General features: G+C 37.0%; 2 protein-coding genes across 3 annotated transcripts in view; one reads left to right on the top strand and one right to left on the bottom strand.

Moving 5' to 3' along the window:
- LOC106087042 (alpha-tocopherol transfer protein-like) overlaps positions 1–22,066 on the bottom strand; it is a 76,860-nt gene extending 54,794 nt beyond the window's left edge. The window contains exons 1-2 of one of the 2 annotated variants that reach the window (XM_059364849.1): positions 21,618–22,066; positions 5,793–5,813 (exon numbers count right to left, since the gene is read on the bottom strand). Coding sequence is in view for 1 of the 2 variants with exons in the window: in XM_059364846.1 (XP_059220829.1) it covers positions 21,618–21,630 (13 nt within the window). In the remaining variant the exon portion in view is untranslated. The remainder of the gene's footprint in view (positions 1–5,792; positions 5,814–21,617) is intronic. The other variant, XM_059364846.1, reaches the window with a different exon arrangement.
- On the top strand, positions 17,022–19,104 carry LOC106087041 (uncharacterized). The gene has a single exon (XM_013251919.2). The coding sequence runs from the start codon at positions 17,094–17,096 to the stop codon at positions 19,002–19,004; it is 1,911 nt and encodes a 636-aa protein (XP_013107373.2). The 5' UTR covers positions 17,022–17,093; the 3' UTR covers positions 19,005–19,104.
- Positions 22,067–25,458: the final 3,392 nt, after the last annotated feature.

Below are 25,458 nucleotides of genomic sequence, written 5' to 3'. Positions count from 1 at the left end.
GTTTTCTTTTGCTTTTTTGTTCTAACGGTACTTTTGTCTCATAAGAAAAAATTATGGCAACCAAAAAGTGTGCGTTCACTTTGTTTACTTCGAAAGTTCCGTTACTTTTTATGATGCTTGTTCTTATTTTTGATCAGTTTCAGTTTATTATCATAACAAGTGATAGTTACACATGTTTTTTTTTTAAAATTAATAAATTTGTAAACATGGAAACTAAAGGAAAGGAAATATGCATATCTGAAAGAAAAATAATTATTAAATTGTGGAAAGAAGGACAAAGCTTTAGAAATATTGGTGGAACAGTTGGAAGAACGTATTCTTCTGTCCAGCGCGTAATTAATAATTACAAAAAAAGCGGCATTATAACTTCAAAGCCTCGGCCTGGGCGTCCAAAAAAATTATCCGTTAAAGAAGAGCGCAAAGTGATTAATATGTCAAGCAACAACCCTCGTATAACATCAACCAAAATTTTTGAAAATATTAAAACAATTTTTAAAAGAAGCATCTGTGTCGGAACTTCCAGAAAATTATTACATAGAGCTGGATTTCATGGAAGAGTTGCTCGAAGAAAGCCGTATATTTCAGTCATAAACAGACAAAAGCGGATTGCACTCGCTAATACTTTCATCAATAAGCCTCCTGAATTCTGGAAACAAATTATTTTCTCCGGTGAGAGCAAATTCTGTATTTTTGGCATTAAAGGTCGGCAAATAGTGTGGCGCAAGTCCGGGACTGAGCTGGAAAAACAAAATTTAGTTGGAACGGTGAAGCACGATGGTGGTGGAGTTATGGTGTGGGGGTGTATGGCTGCTAGTGGAGTGGGTCAATTAGAATTTATTGAGTCCAAAATGGATAAAAAAAATTTGAAACCAAGTACTGCTAAACTAGGGTTAGCAACATTTTGGATCCAACAAGATAACGATCCAAAACATACATCGGAGGTTGTTAGGCTTTGTCTTCTAAAGGGTGATTTTTTTGAGGTTAGGATTCTCATGCATTAGTATTTGACAGATCACGTGGGATTTCAGACATGGTGTCAAAGAGAAAGATGCTCAGTATGCTTTGACATTTCATCATGAATAGACTTACTAACGAGCAACGCTTGCAAATCATTGAATTTTATTACCAAAATCAGTGTTTGGTTCGAAATGTGTTCATTCACCGTAACGTTGCGTCCAACAGCATCTTTGAAAAAATACGGTCCAATGATTCCACCAGCGTACAAACCACACCAAACAGTGCATTTTTCGGGATGCATGGGCAGTTCTTGAACGGCTTCTGGTTGCTCTTCACTCCAAATGCGGCAATTTTGCTTATTTACGTAGCCATTCAACCAGAAATGAGCCTCATCGCTGAACAAAATTTGTCAAAATTTGAACACATTTCGAACCGAACACTGATTTTGGTAATAAAATTCAATGATTTGCAAGCGTTGCTCGTTAGTAAGTCTATTCATGATGAAATGTCAAAGCATACTGAGCATCTTTCTCTTTGACACCATGTCTGAAATCCCACGTGATCTGTCAAATACTAATGCATGAAAATCCTAACCTCAAAAAAATCACCCTTTATATAACACTCCAAAGCAGCTTAAAACACCACCCCAATCACCAGATCTCAACCCCATTGAGCATCTTTGGGATCTATTGGAGAAAAAGTCGTCAGCGCGTTATAACCAGCAAGGTGATGTTACGAAGTGTCATGCAGGCAGAAGGGGCGAAAAAAGCATCTGAGGAAACAGAGAAGTTGGTAAACTCCATGCCAAATAGACTAAGTGCAGTCTTAAAACAACGTTTGTTTATTTTTAACTACTGAACACAGACTTTGTGGTGCTTATATTTATTTGTTATCCTATTTAAATCGCTCTAGAGTGAAAGTGCTTAACCAAACTTAGAATTTTGTTTTTTAATGTTAGGAATATGAAGAAAAAATATATGTAAAAGAGTTGATTTGATTTATAATTTTATTGTGTTCTTTAACCAATCTTAAAAGATTGTCAGGTGAACGCAGACTTTATGGGCTATGTGTAAATGTATTTGAATTCCATACTTTACTACAAAAACCTAGTAGTAGGCAGCAAAAACAAGACCCCTCCAATAACCAGCACTTTATAGAGGAAAAATTAAAAATGCAGAAGTTTTCTTAAAAAAAAAAATAAAAAATTTAAAATATTGTCAATGATTCATGCAGATACTCGAAGATGCAGCATTAACCTTGCCAAAAGAAAAGCTCGATATCAGATTACATCCTGATATCAATTTCATTAAACATTTATTGGTCTAACTAGACCGCAGGACGCAGGAAAGGGTGGATACTTCAAAGCAATAGTCGAAGATAGAACAAGTAAAAGTGTGCTAAGCTCGGCCGGGCCGAATCTTATATACCCTCCACCATGGATCGCATTTATCGAGTTCTTTACACGGTATCTCTTTTTAGACAAAGAATATTGAATAAGAACTGTTATGCTATTAGAGCTGCATCAAGTTATAATCCGATTCGAGCCATCAATGAATTGAATGCTAAACATTGTAAAAGTTATTGTCAAATATTTCAGTCCATTCGGATAAGAATTGCGCCTTGTAGGGGCTTAAGAAGCAAAATCGGGAGCTCGGTTTTTATAGGAGCTACTAATCGATTCAGACCATATTATACACGTATGATGAAGGTCATGAGAGAAGCCGTTGTAGAAAACTTCTGCCAAATCGGATGAGAATTGGGCCCTCTAGAGGTTCACTAAGTCAAGATTCCAGATAGGTTTATATGGCAGCTATATCAGGTTATGTGCCGATTTGCGCCATACATAGAAAGTCATAAAAAAACACTTCATGCAAAATTTCAGCCAAATTGGATAAGAATTGCGCCCTCTTATGGCTCAAGAACTCAAGACCCAAGATCGGTCTATATGGCAGTTATATCAAAACATGGACCGATTTAAACCATACTTAGTAGGTTGTTGGAAGTGACACCAAAACACCACGTGCAAAATTTCAGTCAAATCGGACGAGAATTGCGCATTTATTGACCAATCTCCCCAAAATTGTGTACGCTTTCCTCGACGAACACCACAGTATCTATAAAGTTTGTTAGAATCTCGAAATTTGGCAGGAAGGATTTACTTGTGACTTTTAATATTAATGGTAAATTTCATAGAAATCGATTCAGATTTATATATAGCTCTGATATATATATATATATATATATATATATATATATATATATATTGCCCGAGTTTTACTCCTAGAGTCACTGCAAGCGCATTTATTGACCAATCTTGACTTTGTACAACGCTTTCCTCAACGATTCCACAATATGTATAATTTGTGTACAAACTACAGGTCGCAGTTTTCATTCAATCGTCTTCAAATTAGGTACAGGCATGTTTTTCGGCCTAGAGACGAAGCCTATTGAAATTGGAAAAAATCGGTTCAGATTTAGATATAGCTTCCATAGATATGTTCGTCCGATTTGCAGTTATAATGCAATAAAATGGTAATTTGCTAACTAATTATCTCGAAATGTGGCAGGAAGGATTTTCTTATGACTCTCGACGTTGCTGGTAAATTTCGTAAAAATCGCTTCCGATTTAGATATAGCTCTCATATATATATATATCGCCCGATGTTCACTCCTACAGCCACTACAAGCGCATTAATTGACCAATCTTCCCAAAACTTGTACAACGCTTTCCTCGACAACTTCCACAATATCTATAAAGTTTGCTCGACATCGGTTCAGATTTAGATATAGCTCCCATATATATGTTCGTACGATTTTGAGGAATATTGCAATAAAGTGCTCATTTGTTACCCGATCCTCTCGAAATTTGGCAGGAAGAATTTTCTTATGACTCTTAATATTACTGGTGAATTTCATAGAAATTGGTACAGATTTAAAGATAGATAAAGATAAAATTTTGTGAATTTAGATGCAGCTCACATATATATGTTCTTCAGACTTTGGGTAATTTGTTGTCATTTGTCAACCGTAGCATTACATTTATATTTTCAACATATTTGCTTTGCTCGAAAATTGATACGAAGATTTTAATAACCCATCTGAAAACATCCGACGAGGTTCATCAAAATTGGTTCAGAATTAGATATAGCTCCCAATTTGTATTTGCATGGTAGATGTAGGGTATTATTAAGACGGCATAGTGTGAGGAGGAGAGCCGTTCGTACCTTTCTTGATCTCGAGCTGATGAACAACACTATATTACGCTTTTTGAAAACATTCCCAACATGCCAGGACTGAAACGAAAGAACGCGAATTGTTTGTGTCGTCCCAGTTCCATGTGGAATTTAGAGATAAGAATTCGAAGCCCAGTAGAAGGAAACATGGAGTTTCCCAAGGCGGAGTAATATTGGGTTGCCCAAAAAGTAATTGCGGATTTTTCATATAGTCGGCGTTGACAAATTTTTTCACAGCTTGTGACTCTGTAATTGCATTCTTTCTTCTGTCAGTTATCAGCTGTTACTTTTAGCTTGCTTTAGAAAAAAAGTGTAAAAAAGTATATTTGATTAAAGTTCATTCTAAGTTTTATTAAAAATGCATTTAATTTCTTTTAAAAAATCCGCAATTACTTTTTGGGCAACCCAATATATCCGGCACCTCTATCTATCCTATATTGTGGCACCTAACTAATTTATATTCATTCAGACGACATTGAGATTGTATCATATGCGAAGGATTGTAAGATCAAGGCGCCGTAGAATCTGCGATAGTTTAAATGTCTAACTCACAGATATTGTCGCTTATTTCACGCAAAAAAAATTGTTCAGCCCATTATTCACTGATTCAAATATGTAAGATGTTCGACGTGAAAGACAATGGAATAACGATTCCGCCCACCAACTATCTTAAATTACTTGGCAAGCTATAAATCGTGGAACGGCAGACAGGAGCTACAACAAAACACTATAGTGTTGATGAAGACCTTTACCAAGCAAGAAACGTCCACTAATAGTGTGTTGTATGTGTTCGATTCACCTGTGTTTCGGGCAATTAATTTTTTGTAATCAATAAAAAACTTTCACTCAACCAATAGTTATTCCCATGGTTCGATGATTCCCAGAGTTCGACTCTCAGCGCTATCAATGGGAGTCTCTAGATTGAGCAGAGAATCAGCCGGGCATTCGCTAGGATATCATACGAAAATCGTTAACAGTTACCTAGTGAATCCCGTTCTAGGAGATCATCCGCCGTCCATAGTAACTGAATAAGTAAACCTCCAACGGCAAATCGGAGCAGTTATAGCTCAACCAAGTTCTGTCAGAAACAGCCGGTCTTAATTTCAACTGGGATAAGATTGACTCTGACATGCTTATGTGGTCTACACGTCACCTGTCTATCTACCCAGCCAATCCTACTCACATTATTGGGTTGCCCAAAAAGTAATTGCGGATTTTTTAAAAGAAAGTAAATGCATTTTTAATAAGACTTAGATTGAACTTTAATCAAATATACTTTTTTTACACTTATTTTCTAAAGCAAGCTAAAAGTAACAGCTGATAACTGACAGAAGAAAGAATGCAATTACAGAGTCACAAGCCATTGAAAAAATTTGTCAACGCCGACTTATGAAAAATCCGCAATTACTTTTTGGGCAACCCAATATTATCAGATCACTCTAGACGAGCGTGACACAAGTTGCAAATTGCGGTTCATATGGGAACTATACCTGGCTATGTACCTACACAGAACATACATGACATTTGTTGGCTGAAAAGTGTCTTCTTAATTATTGTAAACATTGTATTATTGCTTATGATTAATTTACTTTTTGTACTTACATTCGTTTGTGTTTTAGCGGCCTGCATAAAATGTAAATTGATAATTTACTATATGTGTATAATTTATTTATTTTAAACTGTGATGAAAGCGACAATTAAATAAAAACAAATGCTAAAATAATTAGACAACAAGTCACACTGTAATGAGTCGTAAGTTCTAATTATAAATGGATCAGTGAGTCCAATAGCAACGACCGCAATATAATAAGTTAAATTTTTCTGAAGAAAAAATTTAATATGCATTAAATTGACTTATATAAAACAATAGGTAAAATTCTATGGAATAGTAGCATTTTATCTAAATTTAAAAATTGATGTGAAAAAAAAAATTTTTTTGATGTTGGTATTCCCCACAGATTTCAGTTTCACGTAGCTGCTTATTGACCAAAGAGAAAGTTTTTTTAAACTGATTCCTTTGCCAAGATGTCCCGAGGCATAACGTGTAGAATTTCAGGAAGTGTCGCAGATGAAATCATCCGCAGTGTCATCCTTTGGATCTGAGTGGGTTACGAAAAGTATGTAGTTGGGTTTTTGAAATGCCGTCCGCCATATTACAACACCATATAATAGTATACTTCAAACTCTGATTCACATATTACACTCATATTTGTTTTTTATTTTTTGGTGGGTAAGTTTAAAATACATTTTGTCAACATTCGTGGCTTAGGGTCGAATTTTTTCACGGTATATTCTTACATTCACTTCCATCGATCTGCTAGACCCAGGTTAATGAAAATTCTGATACACAGGAATTCTACAGAATTTCTGTTCCACAGGAATTTCATGTTTCACCCTATCTCTTTTAGTTTCCTACAGGGGTATTATGGTATATTTAGTTGATGATATAGAGTTCCTGAGACAACAACACCTAGGGTCACAAGTTCCAAAATTTAGTTCTCTTTGGATTAAGTTCAGGATTGAAACACATGTACTGCTGTTCGGAATCCTTTATATAAATCCAAACACAGAAAGGGAGACTACCCTAAATGGCCTCGACGACTTTTCTGATTTAATTAGTAAGATTTTGGAGGGTTTTCCTGACAGCGAAATCGTTGGCTGGATTGTGATGGGGGGCCGGAGCGGGATTGAGATTGCAAGCCATTCAGCTCAGCATAGAAAAAATTTCATTCCTTCTACGGCAAAAACTGGGCCGCTCCGTTTTAGCTCCCACCCCGCTCCGAATCTCTGGTTCAGAGTAGAACGATGATGTTGATTGACAATGATAGGGCATCCAACTCTTTTGTTCTCCATAAGCACCGCCGGAATGTGGGCAGTGTGGTGCTGTTTTATCGTTACTATCATGGTGTTTGCTTTGAAGAGATCCATCTTCTTACTCTAGAAGTAAGGAGGTTCGCCACGGTCACATGATTTTCTAGAAATGCACACCAGTATGTGATTGATTTGTCAGTTGATCGAACCCTACATTACCGTGAAAACTCTTTTTTTGTCCGAACAATACGAATGTGGAATCAACTTCCGGCAAATATCTTTCACACTACTAACGACCAGCATAAATTTAAAACAAATGTTAACACTCACTACTTCCTCTTCCCTCCTCCGACTCCCGATTGATACACGTTTTAAGCCCCCAAAAATTACCAATAGACCCCTTACGGGTGCATGGGGTAAGAGTTCCTTTTGCATAACTCGTTCTTTATAGGAACTAGAGAAAACAATAAAAGAACAATATTAAATTGTATGACCGCAAGGTCTTTTTCCATATACGTCACACGATACAATAAATATTTAAATTGACGATTTATGCAAAAGCTATATAAGCATAAATAGACATTAGAATGATTTCTTCATTAGAATTGTTTTAGCTTTGTTAGAAATTAAAAGAAAATGTTAATAAATTGAATATATCAAACCCCATCGACCCTTTCTGGACAAAAAAAGCAAGCAGTGATTCATAGAACGAAATAGGCAATATATGGACTATGGAATATTTATTGGATTCGACACTTACTTGTATGTCTTCCAAAATGTCCCAAATTTTACAAAGGGAGCTAATATCTTAAAACCATCCCAGGTTATTAAAAGACACATAGAGATGATATGAAAGGATCGGTTTCGAAGAGTCAGCTAACGAGGAAATTTGTATATGTATCATTTATCGAGCGAAATGGCCAGAAGTCAGTAATTCATAGAAAGGAGCAAAAGGAGATTTGTTATAACAACTAAGATCGAAACCATTCTCTTAGCATTTCAGGAATCCTGATGGGGAATAGACCACCGGTAGCGTAAGAAGGGAGTTTAATGCGTCAAATGGCAAATGGACAGGCAGGTTCCCTGAAGCACTTTAAGGAACAGCATTCTCCTGAAGTTCAACTAATAAATGAGGTATTGATATCTTTCAATATATATTACGATCCCACAGAATATATAAGAAGTATGTAGATGCTCAAAAATCTATGAAATAAAATTCAGCTGTAAAATTTGTCACTCACTTAAATCTCCTCACTCCAAATAAAGGGAAATATTATTGGAGTCGTAGTTTGTTCCGGAGTAATAAACGCAAATAACATAAATCTCACAACAGTATGACATATTTGAGGAAAGATAACAATGAACAATTGCATGCAGTATGTAAATCATCCATATGATACCGTAGCATATCAACCACTGCACTAATACTAGTTTCAATATATTTATTATACGACTGTTTGTTATCAAATTTGACTCCAAGATTTGTGCCATGTGTCGCAAACTCCAATATAAATCTGTGGCCTAATACGCCTACGACTGGATATCAAAAGGCATTTGGTTTCTCCGAATGTGTCACAACATGTGAGTTGTCATTTATGTTCCCAATGTAGGGATTATACGAGGGCCGATATATAAATGTGTGGCTAGTTATAAAAATGCAAATTGTTGTCATCAAAAACGGTTTTAATGTATTTCAAAGTATCCTCCAGCATGATTTACAAACACTTTTGCATGCACTCAAACCTATTGTTCCCAGCAAAAACTCTCATTACCAAATAACCAGAGAGGTAAGCTCATTCAAAAACTAATAACTACTTATTTTTAGGCATCGTTCCTAATTACTTTTACATGGCGATAACCTAGGAGGAAAGTCCTTCCGCACAAGCATACCAATAGTTCAAAAATAAGTACTTACAGCATGCGGAACAATCAACGGATTTGTGGAGAAGTAGAAAAAGTTAAAAATATTTTTTATATTAATAACGGTATAGTATTTCCCTCCTAGTGCTACTTAGTGGTGTCGCTTTGCGGCAAGCCGTTCGGACTCGCCAATAAAATGGAGGTCCCTTATCATTGAGTTTAACCTTGTAACGTACAGCACTCATGGGTATGATATAATTTTGCCCGCAGTTTCTTAATGGCATTTTCATACCCTCTACAATATAATGGGGGTATACTAATTTCGTCGTTTGTAACACCTCGAAATATGCGGCTAAAACCCCATAAAGTATATATATTCTTGATCGTCATGAAATTTTGAGTCCATCTAGCCATGTCCGTCCATCTGTCCGTCCGCCCGTCTGTCTGTCGAAAGCACGCTAGTTCTCGAAGGAGTAAAGCTAGACGCTTGAAAGTTTGCACAAATACTCTTTATTAGTGTAGGTCGGTTGGGATTGTAAATGGGCCAAGTCCGTCCATGTTTTGATATAGCTCCCCTATAAACCGATCTTGGGTCTTGACCTCTTCAGATTTTAGAGGGCGCAATTCTCGTCCGATTTGGCTGTAATTGTGCACGTGGTGTTTTGGTATCACTTTCAACCAATGTGCTAAGTATGATTCAAATCGGTTCATAACCTGGTATAGCTGCCATATAAACCGATCTTGGGTCTTGACTTCTTGAGCCGTTGGAGGGCGCAATTCTAATCCGATTTCCTTGAAATTTTGCATGAGGTGTTTTGTTATGGCTTTCAATAACTTTGCTAAGTATGACGCAAATCGGTGAATAACCTTATGTAGCTGCCATATGAACCGATCTAGGATCTTCACTTCTAGAGCCGCTGGATTTCATCCGATTTGGCAGAAATTTTATACAATGGCTTCTCCCATGACCTTCAACATACGTGCTCAATATGAATCGATCTATAGAATGAAACAGCTCCCATATAAACCGATCTCCCGATTTTGCTTCTTGAGCCCCTACAAGGCTCAATTCTTATCCGCATGGACTAAAATATTACACAATGACTTCTATAATGTTCAGCATTCAATTCATATATGGTCCGAATCGAACTATAACTTGATATAGCTCCAATAGCATAACAGTTCTTATTCATTATTCTTTGTTTGCCTAAAAAGAGATACCGCGCAAAGAACTCGACAAATGCAATCCATGGTGGAGGGTTATAATAATGATTTTTGCTATTATTTCAAATAAGTGCTTATTCTAGAGCTTCATCGAATGATGTATGTAATGACATTCGTACTACCGACAACACAAATGGTATTCCTGTTTATAACTCGTTATATTATAGCAGCTAGTAAATCTAAGGATAATGAGTTATCCATTATTTTACATGCCAAGAATAATGACATGTACTTACCAAATTTTTGCTGGGTTGAAGCACTTTTTCCATTCCGATTGAGCTATCTATAAAACATGGTTATTGAACGCTTCAAAAGCATTTTCTGGCGAAGAAAATCATTGACCACGCATTTGAATCTTAATGTGCGGGAATAAAAAGAAGTCATTGGGTGCCAAGTGAGAGCTGTACGGTCGATGACTGATTTGAGACGATGTGTGAGAGCTTGCATTGTCATGGTGAAGAATGATTTATCTTCTCCGTTCGTTTTTCGAATTTCTCCTAAGACTTCAGGCAATCAAATTGTGAATAACACTCAAATTGTGATGTACCACCCGCTCAGGCGGTACATTCGCCACTTGACCAGTTTTGCCAAAGTAATAGGCGACCATTTGCTTCGAAGTACTTCTTCCACGTACAACTTTTGCTGGATTTGGTCTTCAAACTTACGTTGGATCGTGTAGGTACACGGTCGATTGCTAGTTTGTTTGGAGGTCATACTAATAGATCCTCGATTCACCACCTGTGACGATCTTTTAAACGTAGTTTGAAGCACAGCGATCGTATATTTTCAACATTTCTTCGCATAAATCGACACGAGCCTGTTTTAGAACTATTGTCAAATTTTGCAGAATCCAACGAGAACAAACCTTTTTTGCGGCAAGGTGTTCATGCATGCTGGTGGAAGATCTGCCTATTCCCAGAAAAATTATTCCGCTGATATCAGCAAACACTGTCTGATATTAAATTAAAAATTTTAAACTTTTCAATGAATTCACACAAGAGTTTTGAACTTCTAAACAGCAAGTGAGGCATTTGCTATATTCCAATTAAAGGCATTAACTATTTGTTTAAAATCATAAATAAAAGGTGATTTTTAGCTATTTTCTTTTTGGCAGCACAGCTCACGCTCGTTTCGTGTCTTGTTTCACTGTCAAACATCTTCAGTTTGGTCTATAATTTAACCATGAATCATCTTACAAACGAACAACGCTTGCAAATTATTGAATTTTATTATCAAAATTCGTGCTCTGTTAAGAAAGTTCATCGCGCGCTTCTTATTCTCCAGCAACAAAGCCCAGTTTTAGCTCAATGGGTACATAAATAAGCAGAATTGTCGATTTTGGAGTGAAGATCAACCAGAAGCATTGCAAGAACTATCAATGCATCCAGAAAAAGTCACAGTTTGGTGGGGTTTATAGGCTGGTGGCATCATTGGACCGTACTTCTTCAAAGATGAATCGAATCTAACGTAAATGTGAATGGTGAGTACTATCGTGAGATGATATCCAACTTTTTCTTGCCCAATCAATTAGCTTCCTAGATAGTGCGATTTAACGCCTTTCGACAATTTTTTGTGGGGCTATGTTAAAGCTCATGTCTATACAGACAAGCCCAATTCAATTGTTCATTGGAAGACAACATTAAAGCATTTATTCGTGAGATACCGGTCGAAATATTGGAAAGAGTATGCCAAAATTGGACTAAGAGGATTAACCATTTCAAGCGCAGTCACGGTCAACATTTGTATGAAATAATCTTCAAACATTAAATTATATGGGCGGTACTATCGATTTAAATAAAGATTTACAGCACTTTTCTAAATTTTTTGTGTTTTTTAAACATTCCTAGAGCTCTTAAAAAATCTGCTGATGGATAAGATGGAATATAAAAGTTTTTGAAAAATATATGACATTTTTAGAGTTTTCTTAATTTTAACCATTTGAGAACAACAGAAAATGTTTGCTTTTTTAGCAAAAAATTACTGCCGACCCATTTTTAGCAAACTTTCTGCTGTTACAGCAAACAGTTTTGATAACAAATTTCTCTGATATGTCGCATGACGATCTTGCATTATGAGTTCACGCACGGCAACAAAATTCTCTGGTACAACGACCGTTTTTGGACGACCTTCACGAATTCAACTTTGAGCGTCAGTCGGCCGCGACTGAATTCATTGAACTAGTTTCCAACAGTGCTATAGGACGCTGCTTCAACGCCTTACAAAGATTGAAGTTCAACAATGAACTCTTGTCGTGATAATCCACGTCGAAAATAGTGAAAAATAGTCACCCGAAAATGTTCTATTTTTTTGTCAAGTTAATTTTTTCAAGTCATCGTAAACAACACAAATGATGGTCCTACGTCAAAACGTTCTGAGTACGATTGTGCTAGAAAGTATTAAACTTTCCAATGGAAATGTCAGATTGGACCTGGAAACACTTGGTGTAGCCTAGGCCAGAAACTTTTAAAGCAGCCCTCGTACCATCAATGGTTTTGTTTATGAAAGAAAAGTTCAACAACATATGGCGAAATGTTTAGGGTATAGCCTTAAGGCGAGCCCATGGGGCACTCATAATACATATATATACATAGACATATTGTGTCTTTTATCGCATTTAAATACTTATACATTTGGAAATTATAGTGCTTTCGGCAGACAGGTGGATGGACGGACGGGCCTAGATCGCATTAAAATGCCCTGTATATATTATTTCAAGGTATTACAAACTAAAAGTCGATGTTAGTTTACCCCATAACTACCCTAGAGGGTACAACATGAACATCACTTTGAAAATCGGCTTACTGAAGAATCACCTGGTTTGGCCTAGATTAGAGTGGCAGTCTGTTTTTATACCCACCATCATATGATAGAAAATTCATTTCATAATTACGTTTGCAACATATCGAAATATCCATTTCCGACCCTACAAAGTTTATATAATTCTGATCGTCGTTTAATTATAATATGATGTCCGTGTGTCTGTCCTTCTGGCATATCAAGACCTTCCGTATTTGTATACCCTGAACCATAGGATGGGGGTGACCTAACATCCCCATTCTGTTTGTTATACATCGCAATATTGGTCTAAGACCCCGTAATGTATATATATTCTTGATCATCATGACATTTTAAGTCGATTTAGCCATGTGCGTCCGTCGGCTTGTCTGGGGAAATTAAGTTAACTTTCGAAGGAGTAAAGCTATGCGCTTGAAAGTTTGCACAAATACTTCCTATTAGTGTAGATCGGCTGGGATTGTAAATGGGCCATATCGGTGCATGTTTCCATATAGCTGCCATATGAACCGATCTTGGATCTTGAGATCTTGGGCCTCTAGACGGCGCAATTGTTATCCGATTTGGCTGACATTTTGTTTGAGGTGTTTTGTTATGGCTTTCAACGACTGTGCCAAGTATGGTCAAAATTGGTCCATAACGTGTATTAGCTGACACATAAACTGATATAGGATCTTTACTTCTTGATTCAATTTGGCAAAAATTTAGCATGAAGTCTTTTATTTCGACTTCAAACAACTACACCAAATCGGTTCATAAAATGATGTAAATGCAAAATTTGCCCATAAACATTCCATTAAGGTACAGGGGTAAACTTCTCACACATCAATGAGTGCTGTCCGATTCAAGTTTAAGCTCTATTATCAGATTTAGCTGACATTTTGTACAATGACTTCTTCTTAGACTCCAACATCCATACCAAGTATGGTCCGATTCGGCTCATAACCTGTTATGGCTCCAGTAGCATTGTAATTTTTATCCATTAAGCTTTGTTCGCCTATAAAGAGATACTGCGCAAAGAACTTGACAAATGCGATCCATGGTGGAGGTTACATAACCATAACCTACACCAATACTTTGGTACAGGGTATTACAACTAAGTGCATTTGTTTGTAGCACCCAAAAGAAAAATGTTAACAGCTTTGTTCAATTTTGACATACTCTTTCCAACATTTCGGCCGGTATTTCACGAATAAATGCTTCAATGATGTCTTCCAAAGCGTCAATTGAAGTGGGCTTGTCAATATAGATATGAACAAACCACAAAAAATAGTCTAAAGGCGTTAAATCGCACGATCTAGGAAGCTAATTGACCGGTCCCGAACGTGAAATAAAATGTTCACCGAACTCGCCTCTCAATAAGTCCATTAGTACGCGTGCTGTGTGACATGTAGCACCGTCTTGTTGAAACCACATGCCATCCAAGTCAAGCTCTTGCATTTTGGGCAAAAAAGGTGGATATCATCTCACGGTAGCGCTCACCATTCATAGTTGCGTTACGATTCGCATCATCTTTGAAGAAGCACAGTCTAATGATGCCACCAGCCCATAAACCGCACCAAACTGTGACTTTTTTTGGATGCATTGGTAGCTCTTGCAATGTGTCTTGCTGATCTTTACTCCAAAATCAACAATTCTACTTATTTGAGCCAAAAATGAGCTTCGTCGCTCAATGGAAGAATCGCACAATGAAAATTCAAGCGATGTTCGTTTTGAAGAGGATTCATAGTTAAATTATGGACAAAACTGAAGATGTTTGACAAAACAACACACAACGTACATGAGTTGTTTAAACCAGTGTTGCCAAAAATATAAAAGCTAAAAAATCGCCCTTTATAATATAGGGCTTCACCTCTCGGTGTTGTTGTGGAGCCCTTCCCGAGCCATCGCACTTCCTGTATGGTGGTAATGTCTGCCCTGCATTTCTCCAATACATCCGTCTGTGCGGGCATTCTAGCTGCAGATATGGAAATCAGGGGGGATCCGTTTTTAATCTTCTTCATTTTTTCAAAGTAATCTTTTAAAATTTCCCGGGTGATGGACTACTAACCCGATGCCACAACCTATCTTTTTATCGCTTTACAGGTGAACTGGAAGCCACCGCGGCGGCGCAGAGGTTAGCATGTTCGCCTATGACCCGGCGTGAACATCAAAAATATTTTCAGCGATGGTTGTCCCCTTACTAATGCCGGCAACATTTGTGAGGTATCCTGCCATGTTAAAAACTTCTCTATTAAGTGGTGTCGCTATGCGGCACGCATTTTGGATTCGGCATAAAAAAAGGAGACCCATTATCATTGAACTTAAACTTTAATCGAACTGCACTCATTGATATGGGAGAAGAACCCCCTGTTCCTCAATGGAATGTTCGTAGGAAATTTAGTACAGGTGAACTCGTGGCACATTTTACCTCATTACCTCTAACGAATGTCAAAGGTAGCTACCCATGTGACATCTAGGGGAGGTTTTTGTCCACATTTGGGATGAAGTAGAATTAAGATAAGCCTGAATTTTGCCAAGTCAAAACCAATCAAAACCGTTGCTTGGTTTCCAACATCCCCAAGTTATAGGCACTTAGCTGCTGCATTAGTTAACCGATTTCGCTCAAATTGGGAACAGTGAGTTGAGTAAAGCCTCCACACCCCCAAATTGAAAATGATTAGCTAGCATCATATTTTGATATAGCTGTTATATTGAGCAATCGGCCGATTAAGGGTCTTAAGCCATAAAATCTAATTTATTACCCTATTTCTTTGAAATGTAAAAGAGTTTTGAACGGGAAATGGTCCACATCGGACCACATTTCAATTTAGCTGCCATATACACTGATCTGCCGATATAGGGTCTAAATCCATAAAAGTAGCATTTATTATCCGATTTTGCTAAAATTTCATATGGTGAGTTGTTTTATAATTTCTTATATGCGACCCCAATATGGTAGGGATTGGACTATATTAAGATATAGCTGTTATATAGACCGATTATCTAATTAACGGTCTTAAGTTCATTAAAGCCGCATTTATTGTCCGATTACGCAGAAATTAAGAACAGTAAGTTGGACTAGGCCTCTCTTCGTTTGAAGCTGAAATGGTCCGGATCGGTCTAAATTCAGATATAGCTGTCATATAGACCGATCTGCTGATTACGGGTCTAAGCCAATAAAAACCGCATTTGGTACCCGACTTCTCTGAAATTCGAAAGACCAAGTTGTTCTAAACCTCAAGTCATCCGACCCGAAAATGGTACAGATTGGACCATAATTGCATAGACCGATCTGCCGATTTAAGGTTTAAAGCCTATAAAAACCTTGTTAAATAGTCCAACATTAAGTTGGACTATGCCTCTCGTTGTTTGAAAAGGAAATGATCCAGATCGTACCAAATTTAGATATAGCTGTTAGGGTCTTTAGCCCATAAAATCAGATTTTATTGTTCGATTTTGCTGAAATTTTAAACAGTAAGTTGGTTTAAGCCTTCGGATCGGACCATATTTAGAGAAAGCTGCCATATAAACCATCTTTCAGTTAAAGTTCTTAATCCCATCCGTATCTAGTTTAGTTCTAGCTGCCTAAAGACCAATCTACCGATTTTAGGTTTTAGGCCTACAAAACCTGAAATCGGCACTCGACATCAGTGCCGAGTATGGTCTACATCGGACTGTATTTGGATACAGACTATCTCCCGATAAAAGGTTTTTCACCCATATTTATTAACCGATTTTGCAGAATTTTGGTACAGTAAATTGTACCTATGAGACCCCTACAGGTGCTTTTCGAGTATGGTACAGATCAGACCATATTTGGCTTTCATATGGAACAAACTGCCGATTTACGGTCTGGAAACCCACATAAGGTCAATTTCGGAGGATTCAGGATGGATTTATAAGTCATTGAAATGTGGAGTTGATTCATTTTTACAACGTTCAAAGAGGGGTGATGAGATATTATTAAAATCTTGTGAATGGTTTAGCTATCCATTCCCCTTACCACTCACTCCTATAATCTTAGAATTGCCACCAGAATGGTTTCACTCCCCATTCTCCTTACCAAGGCAATTGCCAACAATATGAAATACCTACTGTTAAGAATTTAACAAAGAATCTCAAGCACATCATCTTTGCATTTCGGTCTGCTGACTTGTTTTGATTTTTCATTTCATTATTGTAATCAAATCTTCCTTTAAAACAATTTAAATATTTTTCTTAATTTCAATAACCATGGAAGAAATCAAGTCCGAGACTATTGAAGAAATCACAGAAAAGCTTTGCCAAACATTAAATTGCTCATCGTTAGCTAATGATCTGGAAAGGGTTAAACATGCACGCGAAATATTGGCAAAAATGCAGCAAAATGAAATATTGGAACAGTTGGGAAGGGAGGGCGATACCGGGACAACTAAAAATCAGGGTGGAATGTTTCAGCCAAAGGCCAGGTTACCACAAGAAGCGGCACCGAATGGTGAAAATAATGAAAATCCTTCTCTGCAACAATCTCTTGAGGATGAAATTCCAGAAGAATTAGAAGCCATGGAAGATGAGCTTTCAAATGATTCATCTCACGACACCTGGCAGGGTTTCTTTAATGATTTCGAGATAATCGACGAAGATGCCTTTGCTTTTGGAAATGCAAATAAGCAATGTATTGAAATCTCCCATGAAGACAGTGACAGCATGCTTGAATCGCATTTAAGAGCTGGTGTAAGATGTTTTGCCATAGACCTTTTTAAAGGCACCCAGCTGCAGAATCAAGTATTGATCTACAAACTTCATGAGAAAGAATTGAAAATTTCACGCCAATTTGGGTTTCCGGTAACAGCCAGCCTTCTGGCCATGTTAAGTCCTCGATGCCAGTATACCGGCATGTTTGAGCCTTGTGAGGCCATTCATCAGCTGCAAAAGAACGAAGTGATTACCTTGACCTCAGATCGACAATATTCAACAAAGTGCTGCAGGGAGAAGATCTATGTGAATGCCCGTTTTGTAATTGAAAATTGTCAAGTGGATGATTTTGTTCTAGTGGGACCTTCACTACAACTTCAAATTATTTCAAAAGATGCAGGAGATTTGCAGTGTCGTGTAATGCAATCAGGCAGCGTAGCATCCAGGACACCGGTTCGTTTTCCAAATCGAGGTTATCGCTATAATATATCCCTGGAAGAAATTGAGGATATAGTTTTTGCCCGCGAGGTGGGCATAAATGTCATCGTATCCTATATTCCGGGGACTTTGGACTATTTGGAAGATTTGAAAAAGGTTATGAACTTATTGAAGTGTCAAAATTTACGCCTCTACGCAAGAGTGGTTATAAATGACTTTAAGAATGTCTGTTTTGAGGAGGTGAAATGGGTAGCCCATGAATATGATGGCTTTGTATTCGATTTCATTGCACAACAGAAAAAAGTTGAGAGTCAGGATCATGAGTGCCAGCCTTTCCAGTCGAATAAATTGAATTTAACCCCCACTGCTGTTCTTCTAGCCAAGAAGATTTTTGATTTGCAAAAGCCTTTAATAATGAAACCAGAACTTATAGCAAATTGGCAGCTCATTCCACTAGATTGTAATTTACCAGAAGTCTTTTACTATCCCGATAAATACATGTTTATGAGCAAACAAACACCAACCACTTTACACTTTGGCATGCGGCAAATGGCTATTTCTTCGGGATTGTCCAAATCAAAGCTGTATTGCGACGAAGGTCTCACAGAGAGTGATATTCTGGCCAAAGCTTGTGTAACAGCTTCACTTGAGTCAGAAGCTGTTGCAATTCTAGTGTGTTCCATTATACCTGACATGGCCATAAAGCTTTCTCATTTTCGACCAAAGGCTACAATTTTTTTTATTTCTTCCACCAAGTCCATTGCAGATTATATATCAATGTACCACAATATTGTCCACTTACATTTTTCGACAACTGGCGATTGTGCATATATGGAATATATAACTAAATCCTTTATGTTTGGTTTGCTCTATATGAAAAGTCGCAAATTGCTGCCCAGTGATAAGAATGTTGTCCTAGTTTACAGTAGTAATCCTGATACTCATTGGCCTGATAAATATGTCTTTTACAATTTTGAGGAGAAAGATTTTGGAAATCTTAATTATAAATTAAACAACATATTAAATTCTTAAACCATTATATATTTTTTAATAGAGAAATATTTTACCTTAATTTGTAATACTTTATATTATCCTTTGTAAGATCCTACAATATATAAACTTCCATATTTTATTTTGGAGCGGAACATTTATTCGATTTTAAAAAAAACTACGAAAGGACAGACAGACCTTGAAAACCCTTGAAGCTCTTTCTGCTCTGTGGTACACGCACACGGCAGATGATTTATGCCGTCATTTATATGCACTAGCTGGCCCGGTGCGCTTCGCTGCACCCTTAAATGACATTTTGAAATTGGATTTTTCTTTGACCATTTTGGAGGTGACAATCAAGATATTCAGGGCTATGGGCCCATTTCAGATCCACACTAATTTATTTTCTTATTGTATTGGTTATCTTCTTCTAAAATCCTTCTTGTGTCAACCCAAATTTAAGGGCAAAAATTGTATTCTACTACAAAGGTTTTTCATTGATGTCTAACTCTGTCGCGAATGGCCATCATCCAATTTCTTTTTATACCCACCACCGAAGGATGGTGGTATATTCATTTTGTCATTCCGTTTGCAACACATCGAAATATCCATTTCCGACCCTATATATTGGGTTGCCCAAAAAGTAGTCGGCGTTGACAAATTTTTTCACAGCTTGTAACTCTGTCATTGCATTCTTTCTTCTGTCAGTTATCAGCTTTTACTTTTAGCTTGCTTTAGAAAAAAAGTGTAAAAAAGTATATTTGATTAAACTTCATTCTAAGTTTTATTAAAAATGCATTTACTTTCTTTTAAAAAATCCGCAATTACTTTTTGGGCAACCCAATATATTCTTGATCAGCGTAAAAATCGAAGACGATCTAGACATGTCCGTCCGTCTGTCTGTTAAAATCACGCTACAGTCTTCAAAAATAGAGATATTGAGCTAAAACTTTGCATAGATTCTTTTTTGTCCACAAGCAGGTTAAGTTCGAAGCCCCCATAGCCCTGATCCGCCGATTTAGGGTCTTAGGCCCATAAAAGCCCCATTTATTCTCGGATTTTGCTGAAATTTAGGACAGTGAGTTGTGTTAGACCCTTCAACACACTTGATTAATTTGGCTCGGATCGGTCCAGATTTGGTTATAGCTGCCATATAGACCGATCCTCCGATTTAGGGTCTTAGGCCCATAAAAGCCACATTTATTATCCGATTTTGCTGAAATTTGGGACAGTGAGTTGTGTTAGACTCTTCGACAACCTTCGTCAATTTGACTCAGATCGGTCCTGATTGGGATATAGCTGCCATATCGACCGATCCTCCGATTTAGGCTCTTAGGCTCATAAAAGCCACATTTATTATAGGATTTTGCTGAAATTTGGGACAGTGAGTTGTGTTAGACTCTTCGACAACCTTCGTCTATTTGACGTACATCGGTCTTGATTGGGATATAGCTGCCATATAGACCGATCCTCCGATTTAGGCTCTTAGGCTCATAAAAGCCACATTTATTATAGGATTTTGCTGAAATTTGGGACAGTGAGTTAAGTTAAGCCCCTTAACATACTTCTGCATTATGGCACGGATCGATCCAGATTTGAATATAGCTGCCATATAGACGGATCTCTCGGTTTTAAGTTTTGGGGCTATAAAAAACGCATTTATTGTCCGATGTCGCCGAAATTTGGGACAGTGAGTTGTGTTAGGCTCTTCGACATCCTTCTTCAATTTCACTCAGATCGGTCCAGATTTGGATACAGCTGCCATATAGACCGATCTCTCGATTTAATGTTTTGGGCCCATAAAAGGGGCATTTATAATCCGATTTAACTGAAATTTGACACGTTGACTTATGTTTGGGTTTTCGACATCCATGTTGTATATGGCTCAAATCGGTTGATTTTAAGATATAGCTACTAGAATGATTTGCACGTATTAGTATTTGTTCCAAATCGGATCATATTGCGATGTAACTGCTATTGGACATAAGGTATGCTATTTTCACCGGATTTTGAGGAGGTGGGTATCCAAAGTTCGGCCCAGCCGAACATAACGCCTTTCCACTTGTTTAATTTCCCTTTTCCTTGTGTTTTTTTTGTGGGTGGCCCTCAGCCGCTTGTTCCTTCATTTGAATACAATATAGTCCCGCTGCGTCAACATGACAGTTTTGCTGTCGATTTTATTGGGAGGAGGGGGTCCACCGCCAGACGGACGGATAATGCTAATACGACTTAGAATGTCAAGACGATTAAGAATATATATATACTTTGTTGGGTCTCAGATCAAGATTTCGATGTGTTACAAACAGAATGACGAAATTAGTACACCCCTATCTTATGGTGGAGGGTATAAAAAGAATATCCATAAGCATGACGTTAAATCATGAGAAACGGTTATAAAATGGTCTCACCCAATATTACTCAAAATCGGATGAACAGTGCCTTTGTACTATTTACTATCATAAATGCTTGTTATAGCAAAATTTCCGTAGAACAAAGTTATTTTCATTAAGTCATCCCATGATGCATGTCATTAATATAAGCGACTTTGAACTTGTATAAACAGTTTAACGATAAATAAACATAAGCTTAACAAAGGAAACTAAATAAATGAGCATGAGTAGGTTATGAATAATTGAAATTTAAAGGGGCACTTACCTTTGTATTTCATGGAGAATTATATCCAAGTGTAGAAGATAGCTGCTGTACTTGTGGATTTGAATATTCTTATTATAACACAATAACTAAAGCCACTTGGTTTTATATTTTGGTATACTATTTATTAGGTTTTTTATTAAACGCACCCTTTTTGTTTTCTTTTGTTTATGTTTTTTCTATTACAACGATTTATATTTAATACCACCAGTCACTTGCCTCTGACGTCACTTGTAAGTTTTCATAACCATAACAACAAGAACAACCTTTAATCGCCTATGAAAAACAGCTGATTATATTGTTGTTTCAAATCAAAAGAATTTCCCTGCTCTTGCAAAATGCAAATGTGCATTTATACCGCCTTTTACCGTTGTGCACGCATAGATAGACAGATAGATACAATAAACAAGCACTCAACAATCATCAATCGACTACCTTGAATCGGACAACCAAACCCACTGACTGAATCGATGTGCAAATAAAACGATTAAAATAGAAAATCCGACTTCTTCACTTTTACTTGTGTGAATGTGTGTGTGTGCGTTGTGTCCCAGCGGGAAACTTGAGAAGGACCCACATTTAGAAACCTTCCATAAGGCCTATAATTCAATATCAAATAAAGCAAAACAAACTCTATACGTCCTTCCAAATCTTGCCATTATATAAAATCTTTGTATTGAATTTTTTCACTTCACACACATATTCACTTCATTCCAAAGCACCTTCTAAAAGGACAATTCTTAGCTATGAATTCATCTTTTCTTTGCAGAAGTAAACAAAAAAATGCAAACAAAAAGCAAGTGGATTTCAAACACATATAAGGCTTATGAGAACATTATGGGTGGGTGTGTGATAGCCCAGTAGATAGCACTTTGGCCTAGCAAGCAGAGGGTCACTGGATCAAATCCCGAAGAAAGTACATATAAAAATAATACAGTAATAAAATTCTCATGCTCATATTCACAAAACTTAAAGTAGCGATGAAGTAGGCTTATTTGACAGATTTCCTTTTTAGAACTGTCAAATAAACCTACTATAAAGGTGTTTTAAGTTTTGTGAACACGGCTGTCACATTCTTCAAATAGATATTTGGAGATTCCAGTCTTAAGGAAAAACTTCCTTTGGGCTGTAAGCCCAACTTTTAGATATGAGAAGCGAAGGCCATATGTTTTTGGAAACAACTTGATACATAGCAGGATTCACTGAATAAATTTAAGCCAAGCGATTAGCCGATATACATTTTTTTTAATTTGTGGCAATACCTGGCATTGAGGATGTCAACTTCTTCTCTTTTTACATTCATTCTTTGTTTAAGTTTTCTCTTATTTGATGACATTTTTAATCGGCAGATTTGAAATCCTTAATGATATTCATGGTGCCTATCCACTTTATGTTTAAGCAAGTGACTTAACGTTCTATTAGTGAATCCTGGTTACATAAGGAGTAGGGAAGGTCTTTTCTTCTCATGTATTCTGTCTCCAAAATAAGGTTTTCTATAAGCAGCTTTTACTCTTGAGCTTTCCCGCTGGGGTAGTTGCTAAATGTTTGTTTTGAAGTGCAAAGTCAGAGTAAGAGAGAGCCAGCCACCAGTCTTGTTTTTCACATGAAGGGCTTCAATGTCAAGAGTATTGCTCTTTTTTCTATGTCAACAGAAGAGAGATAGAGAGAAGAGAAACGAATAATGAGTAAAAAGCTTTGCTTAATTATAACATATTTGCTGGCCTCACAGCAGGGATGATAATTTTGATACTTTGGTACTTTTTTTTTATACTTTTTATACCCACCACCGAAAGATGGGGGTATATTCATTTTGTCATTCCGTTTGCAACACATCGAAATATCCATTTCCGGCCCTATAAAGTATATATATTCTTGATCAGCATAAAAATCTAAGAATATCTAGCCATGTCCGACCATCTGTCTTTTGAAATCACGCCACAGTCCTTAAAAATAGAGATATTGAGCCGCAACTTTGCTCAGATTCTTCTTTTTTCCATAAGCAGGTTAAGTTCGAAGATGGGCTATATCGGACTATATCTTGATATAGCACCCATATAGACCCATCCACCGACTTAGGGTCTTAGGCCCATAAAAGCCACATTTATTATCCGATTTTGCTGAAATTTGGGACAGTGAGTTGTGTTAGGCCGCTCGACATCCTCCTTCAATTTGGTCTAGATCGATCCAAATTTGAATATGGCTGCCTCATAGACCGATCTCTCGATTTAAGGTTTTAGGCTCATAAAAGGCTTATTTATTGTCCGATTTCGCCAAAATTTGGGACAGTGAGTTAATTCCGTCTACATACTTTTGCAATATATCCAGATTTGGATATAGGTGTCATATAGACTGATCGGCCGATTTAAGGTTTTGGGCCCATAAAAGGCTCATCTATTGTCCGATATCGCCAAAATTTGGGACAGTGAGTTGTGTTAGGCTTTTTGACATTTTTCTTGGCCTAAATCGGTCTAGATTTGGATATAGCTGCTTACTAGCATTAAGTTTAGACGAATGAAATTGTTGTTACTACAACCACGAATACGAAGATTGACTCAAAATTAAAGGGTTACATGTGATATCTGTGAGCCATACCCAGTATATTCGTCGTAATCGAATGAATGAGTCCAGCGTTAGCCCGAAAAAGCTTATTTAGAAATGCTTGGAACATGCATACGCCTCCAAGGGTATAATCTGATGTTCGGTATATATGAAGGCTATGTGGAAATGTGAATCTATGGGGACTGAAGATATAGAAGAGTACTTATTAGATGTATTTAACATAACTATTAGAATTTATGCCCGTATAAATAAAAATATGGTACCTTTTGGCTAGAAAAAGTACCTTTTAAACTTGTTTTGAATACCATTTCGCCAACTTCATTTATCATCACAGCCTAACAGACATGATGTTGTTTTTGAATTTGATGCAAAAGGAAGTACAGCGAGCCCTCTGGTGGCGAATATAGTATACTTACTCTTTCTTTGGTTAAGTATTGACCGTTACATATAAATATGAACCAATCAATTTTCTTTACGTCATTCCTACTAGAGCCATGGAGGATTTAGCGAACACTATGATGAAGATTAGGATATAAGGATTAGGAGTGTATTGCTCAAGTAAAGGCAACATACCTAGGGGCAGTGGAGGTCAGTAAAAAATGACAGAGGAATCCTTCAATGCTGACATGTACACATCAGCAGTGTGCATTGACATTGAGGTAGAGATATGATTTATCTCATGACATCCAAATTACCAGTCTGTGCATTGATATTGCTTCTATATAAATCGATCTCCTGACTTTTACTTCTCATTATTCCCTTTTACTTCTCATTATACCCTTTCTCATTATACCTCATTGTATGACTACTGTGGTACAGGGTATTATAACTTATTGCATTTGTTTGTAACACCCAAAAGGAAAAGAGATAGACCCATTGATAAGTATACCAATCCGCTCAGAATCACTTTTTGATTCGATTTAGCTATGTATGTTAATTTGTGTACAAACTATTGGGTTGCCCAAGAAGTAATTGCGGATTTTTCACATAGTCGGCGTTGACAAATTTTTTCACAGCTTGTGACTCTGTAATTACATTCTTTCTTCTGTCAGTTATCAGCTGTTACTTTTAGCTTGCTTTAGAAAAAATGTGTAAAAAGGTATATTTGATTAAAGTTCATTCATTCATTATTAAAAATGCATTTACTTTCTTTTGAAAAATCCGCAATTACTTTTTGGGCAACCCAATATGTGTCGCAATTTTCATCCGATTGTCTTCAAATTTGGCACAAGCATTTCTTGGGCCTAGAGGCGAATCCTATTGAAATTGGTTCAGATTTAGATAA

Source organism: Stomoxys calcitrans, chromosome 3 (assembly GCF_963082655.1).
Source record: "Stomoxys calcitrans chromosome 3, idStoCalc2.1, whole genome shotgun sequence".
NCBI classification, from domain to species: Eukaryota; Metazoa; Arthropoda; class Insecta; order Diptera; family Muscidae; genus Stomoxys; species Stomoxys calcitrans.
Note: the sequence above shows the minus strand (reverse complement) of the source record. Positions and strands in the feature narration are given on the sequence as shown.

What these genes read in the sequence shown, in the direction of transcription:
- LOC106087041 (XM_013251919.2), top strand. Translation starts at nt 17,094, where the DNA reads ATGGAAGAAATCAAGTCCGAGACTATTGAAGAAATCACAGAAAAGCTT.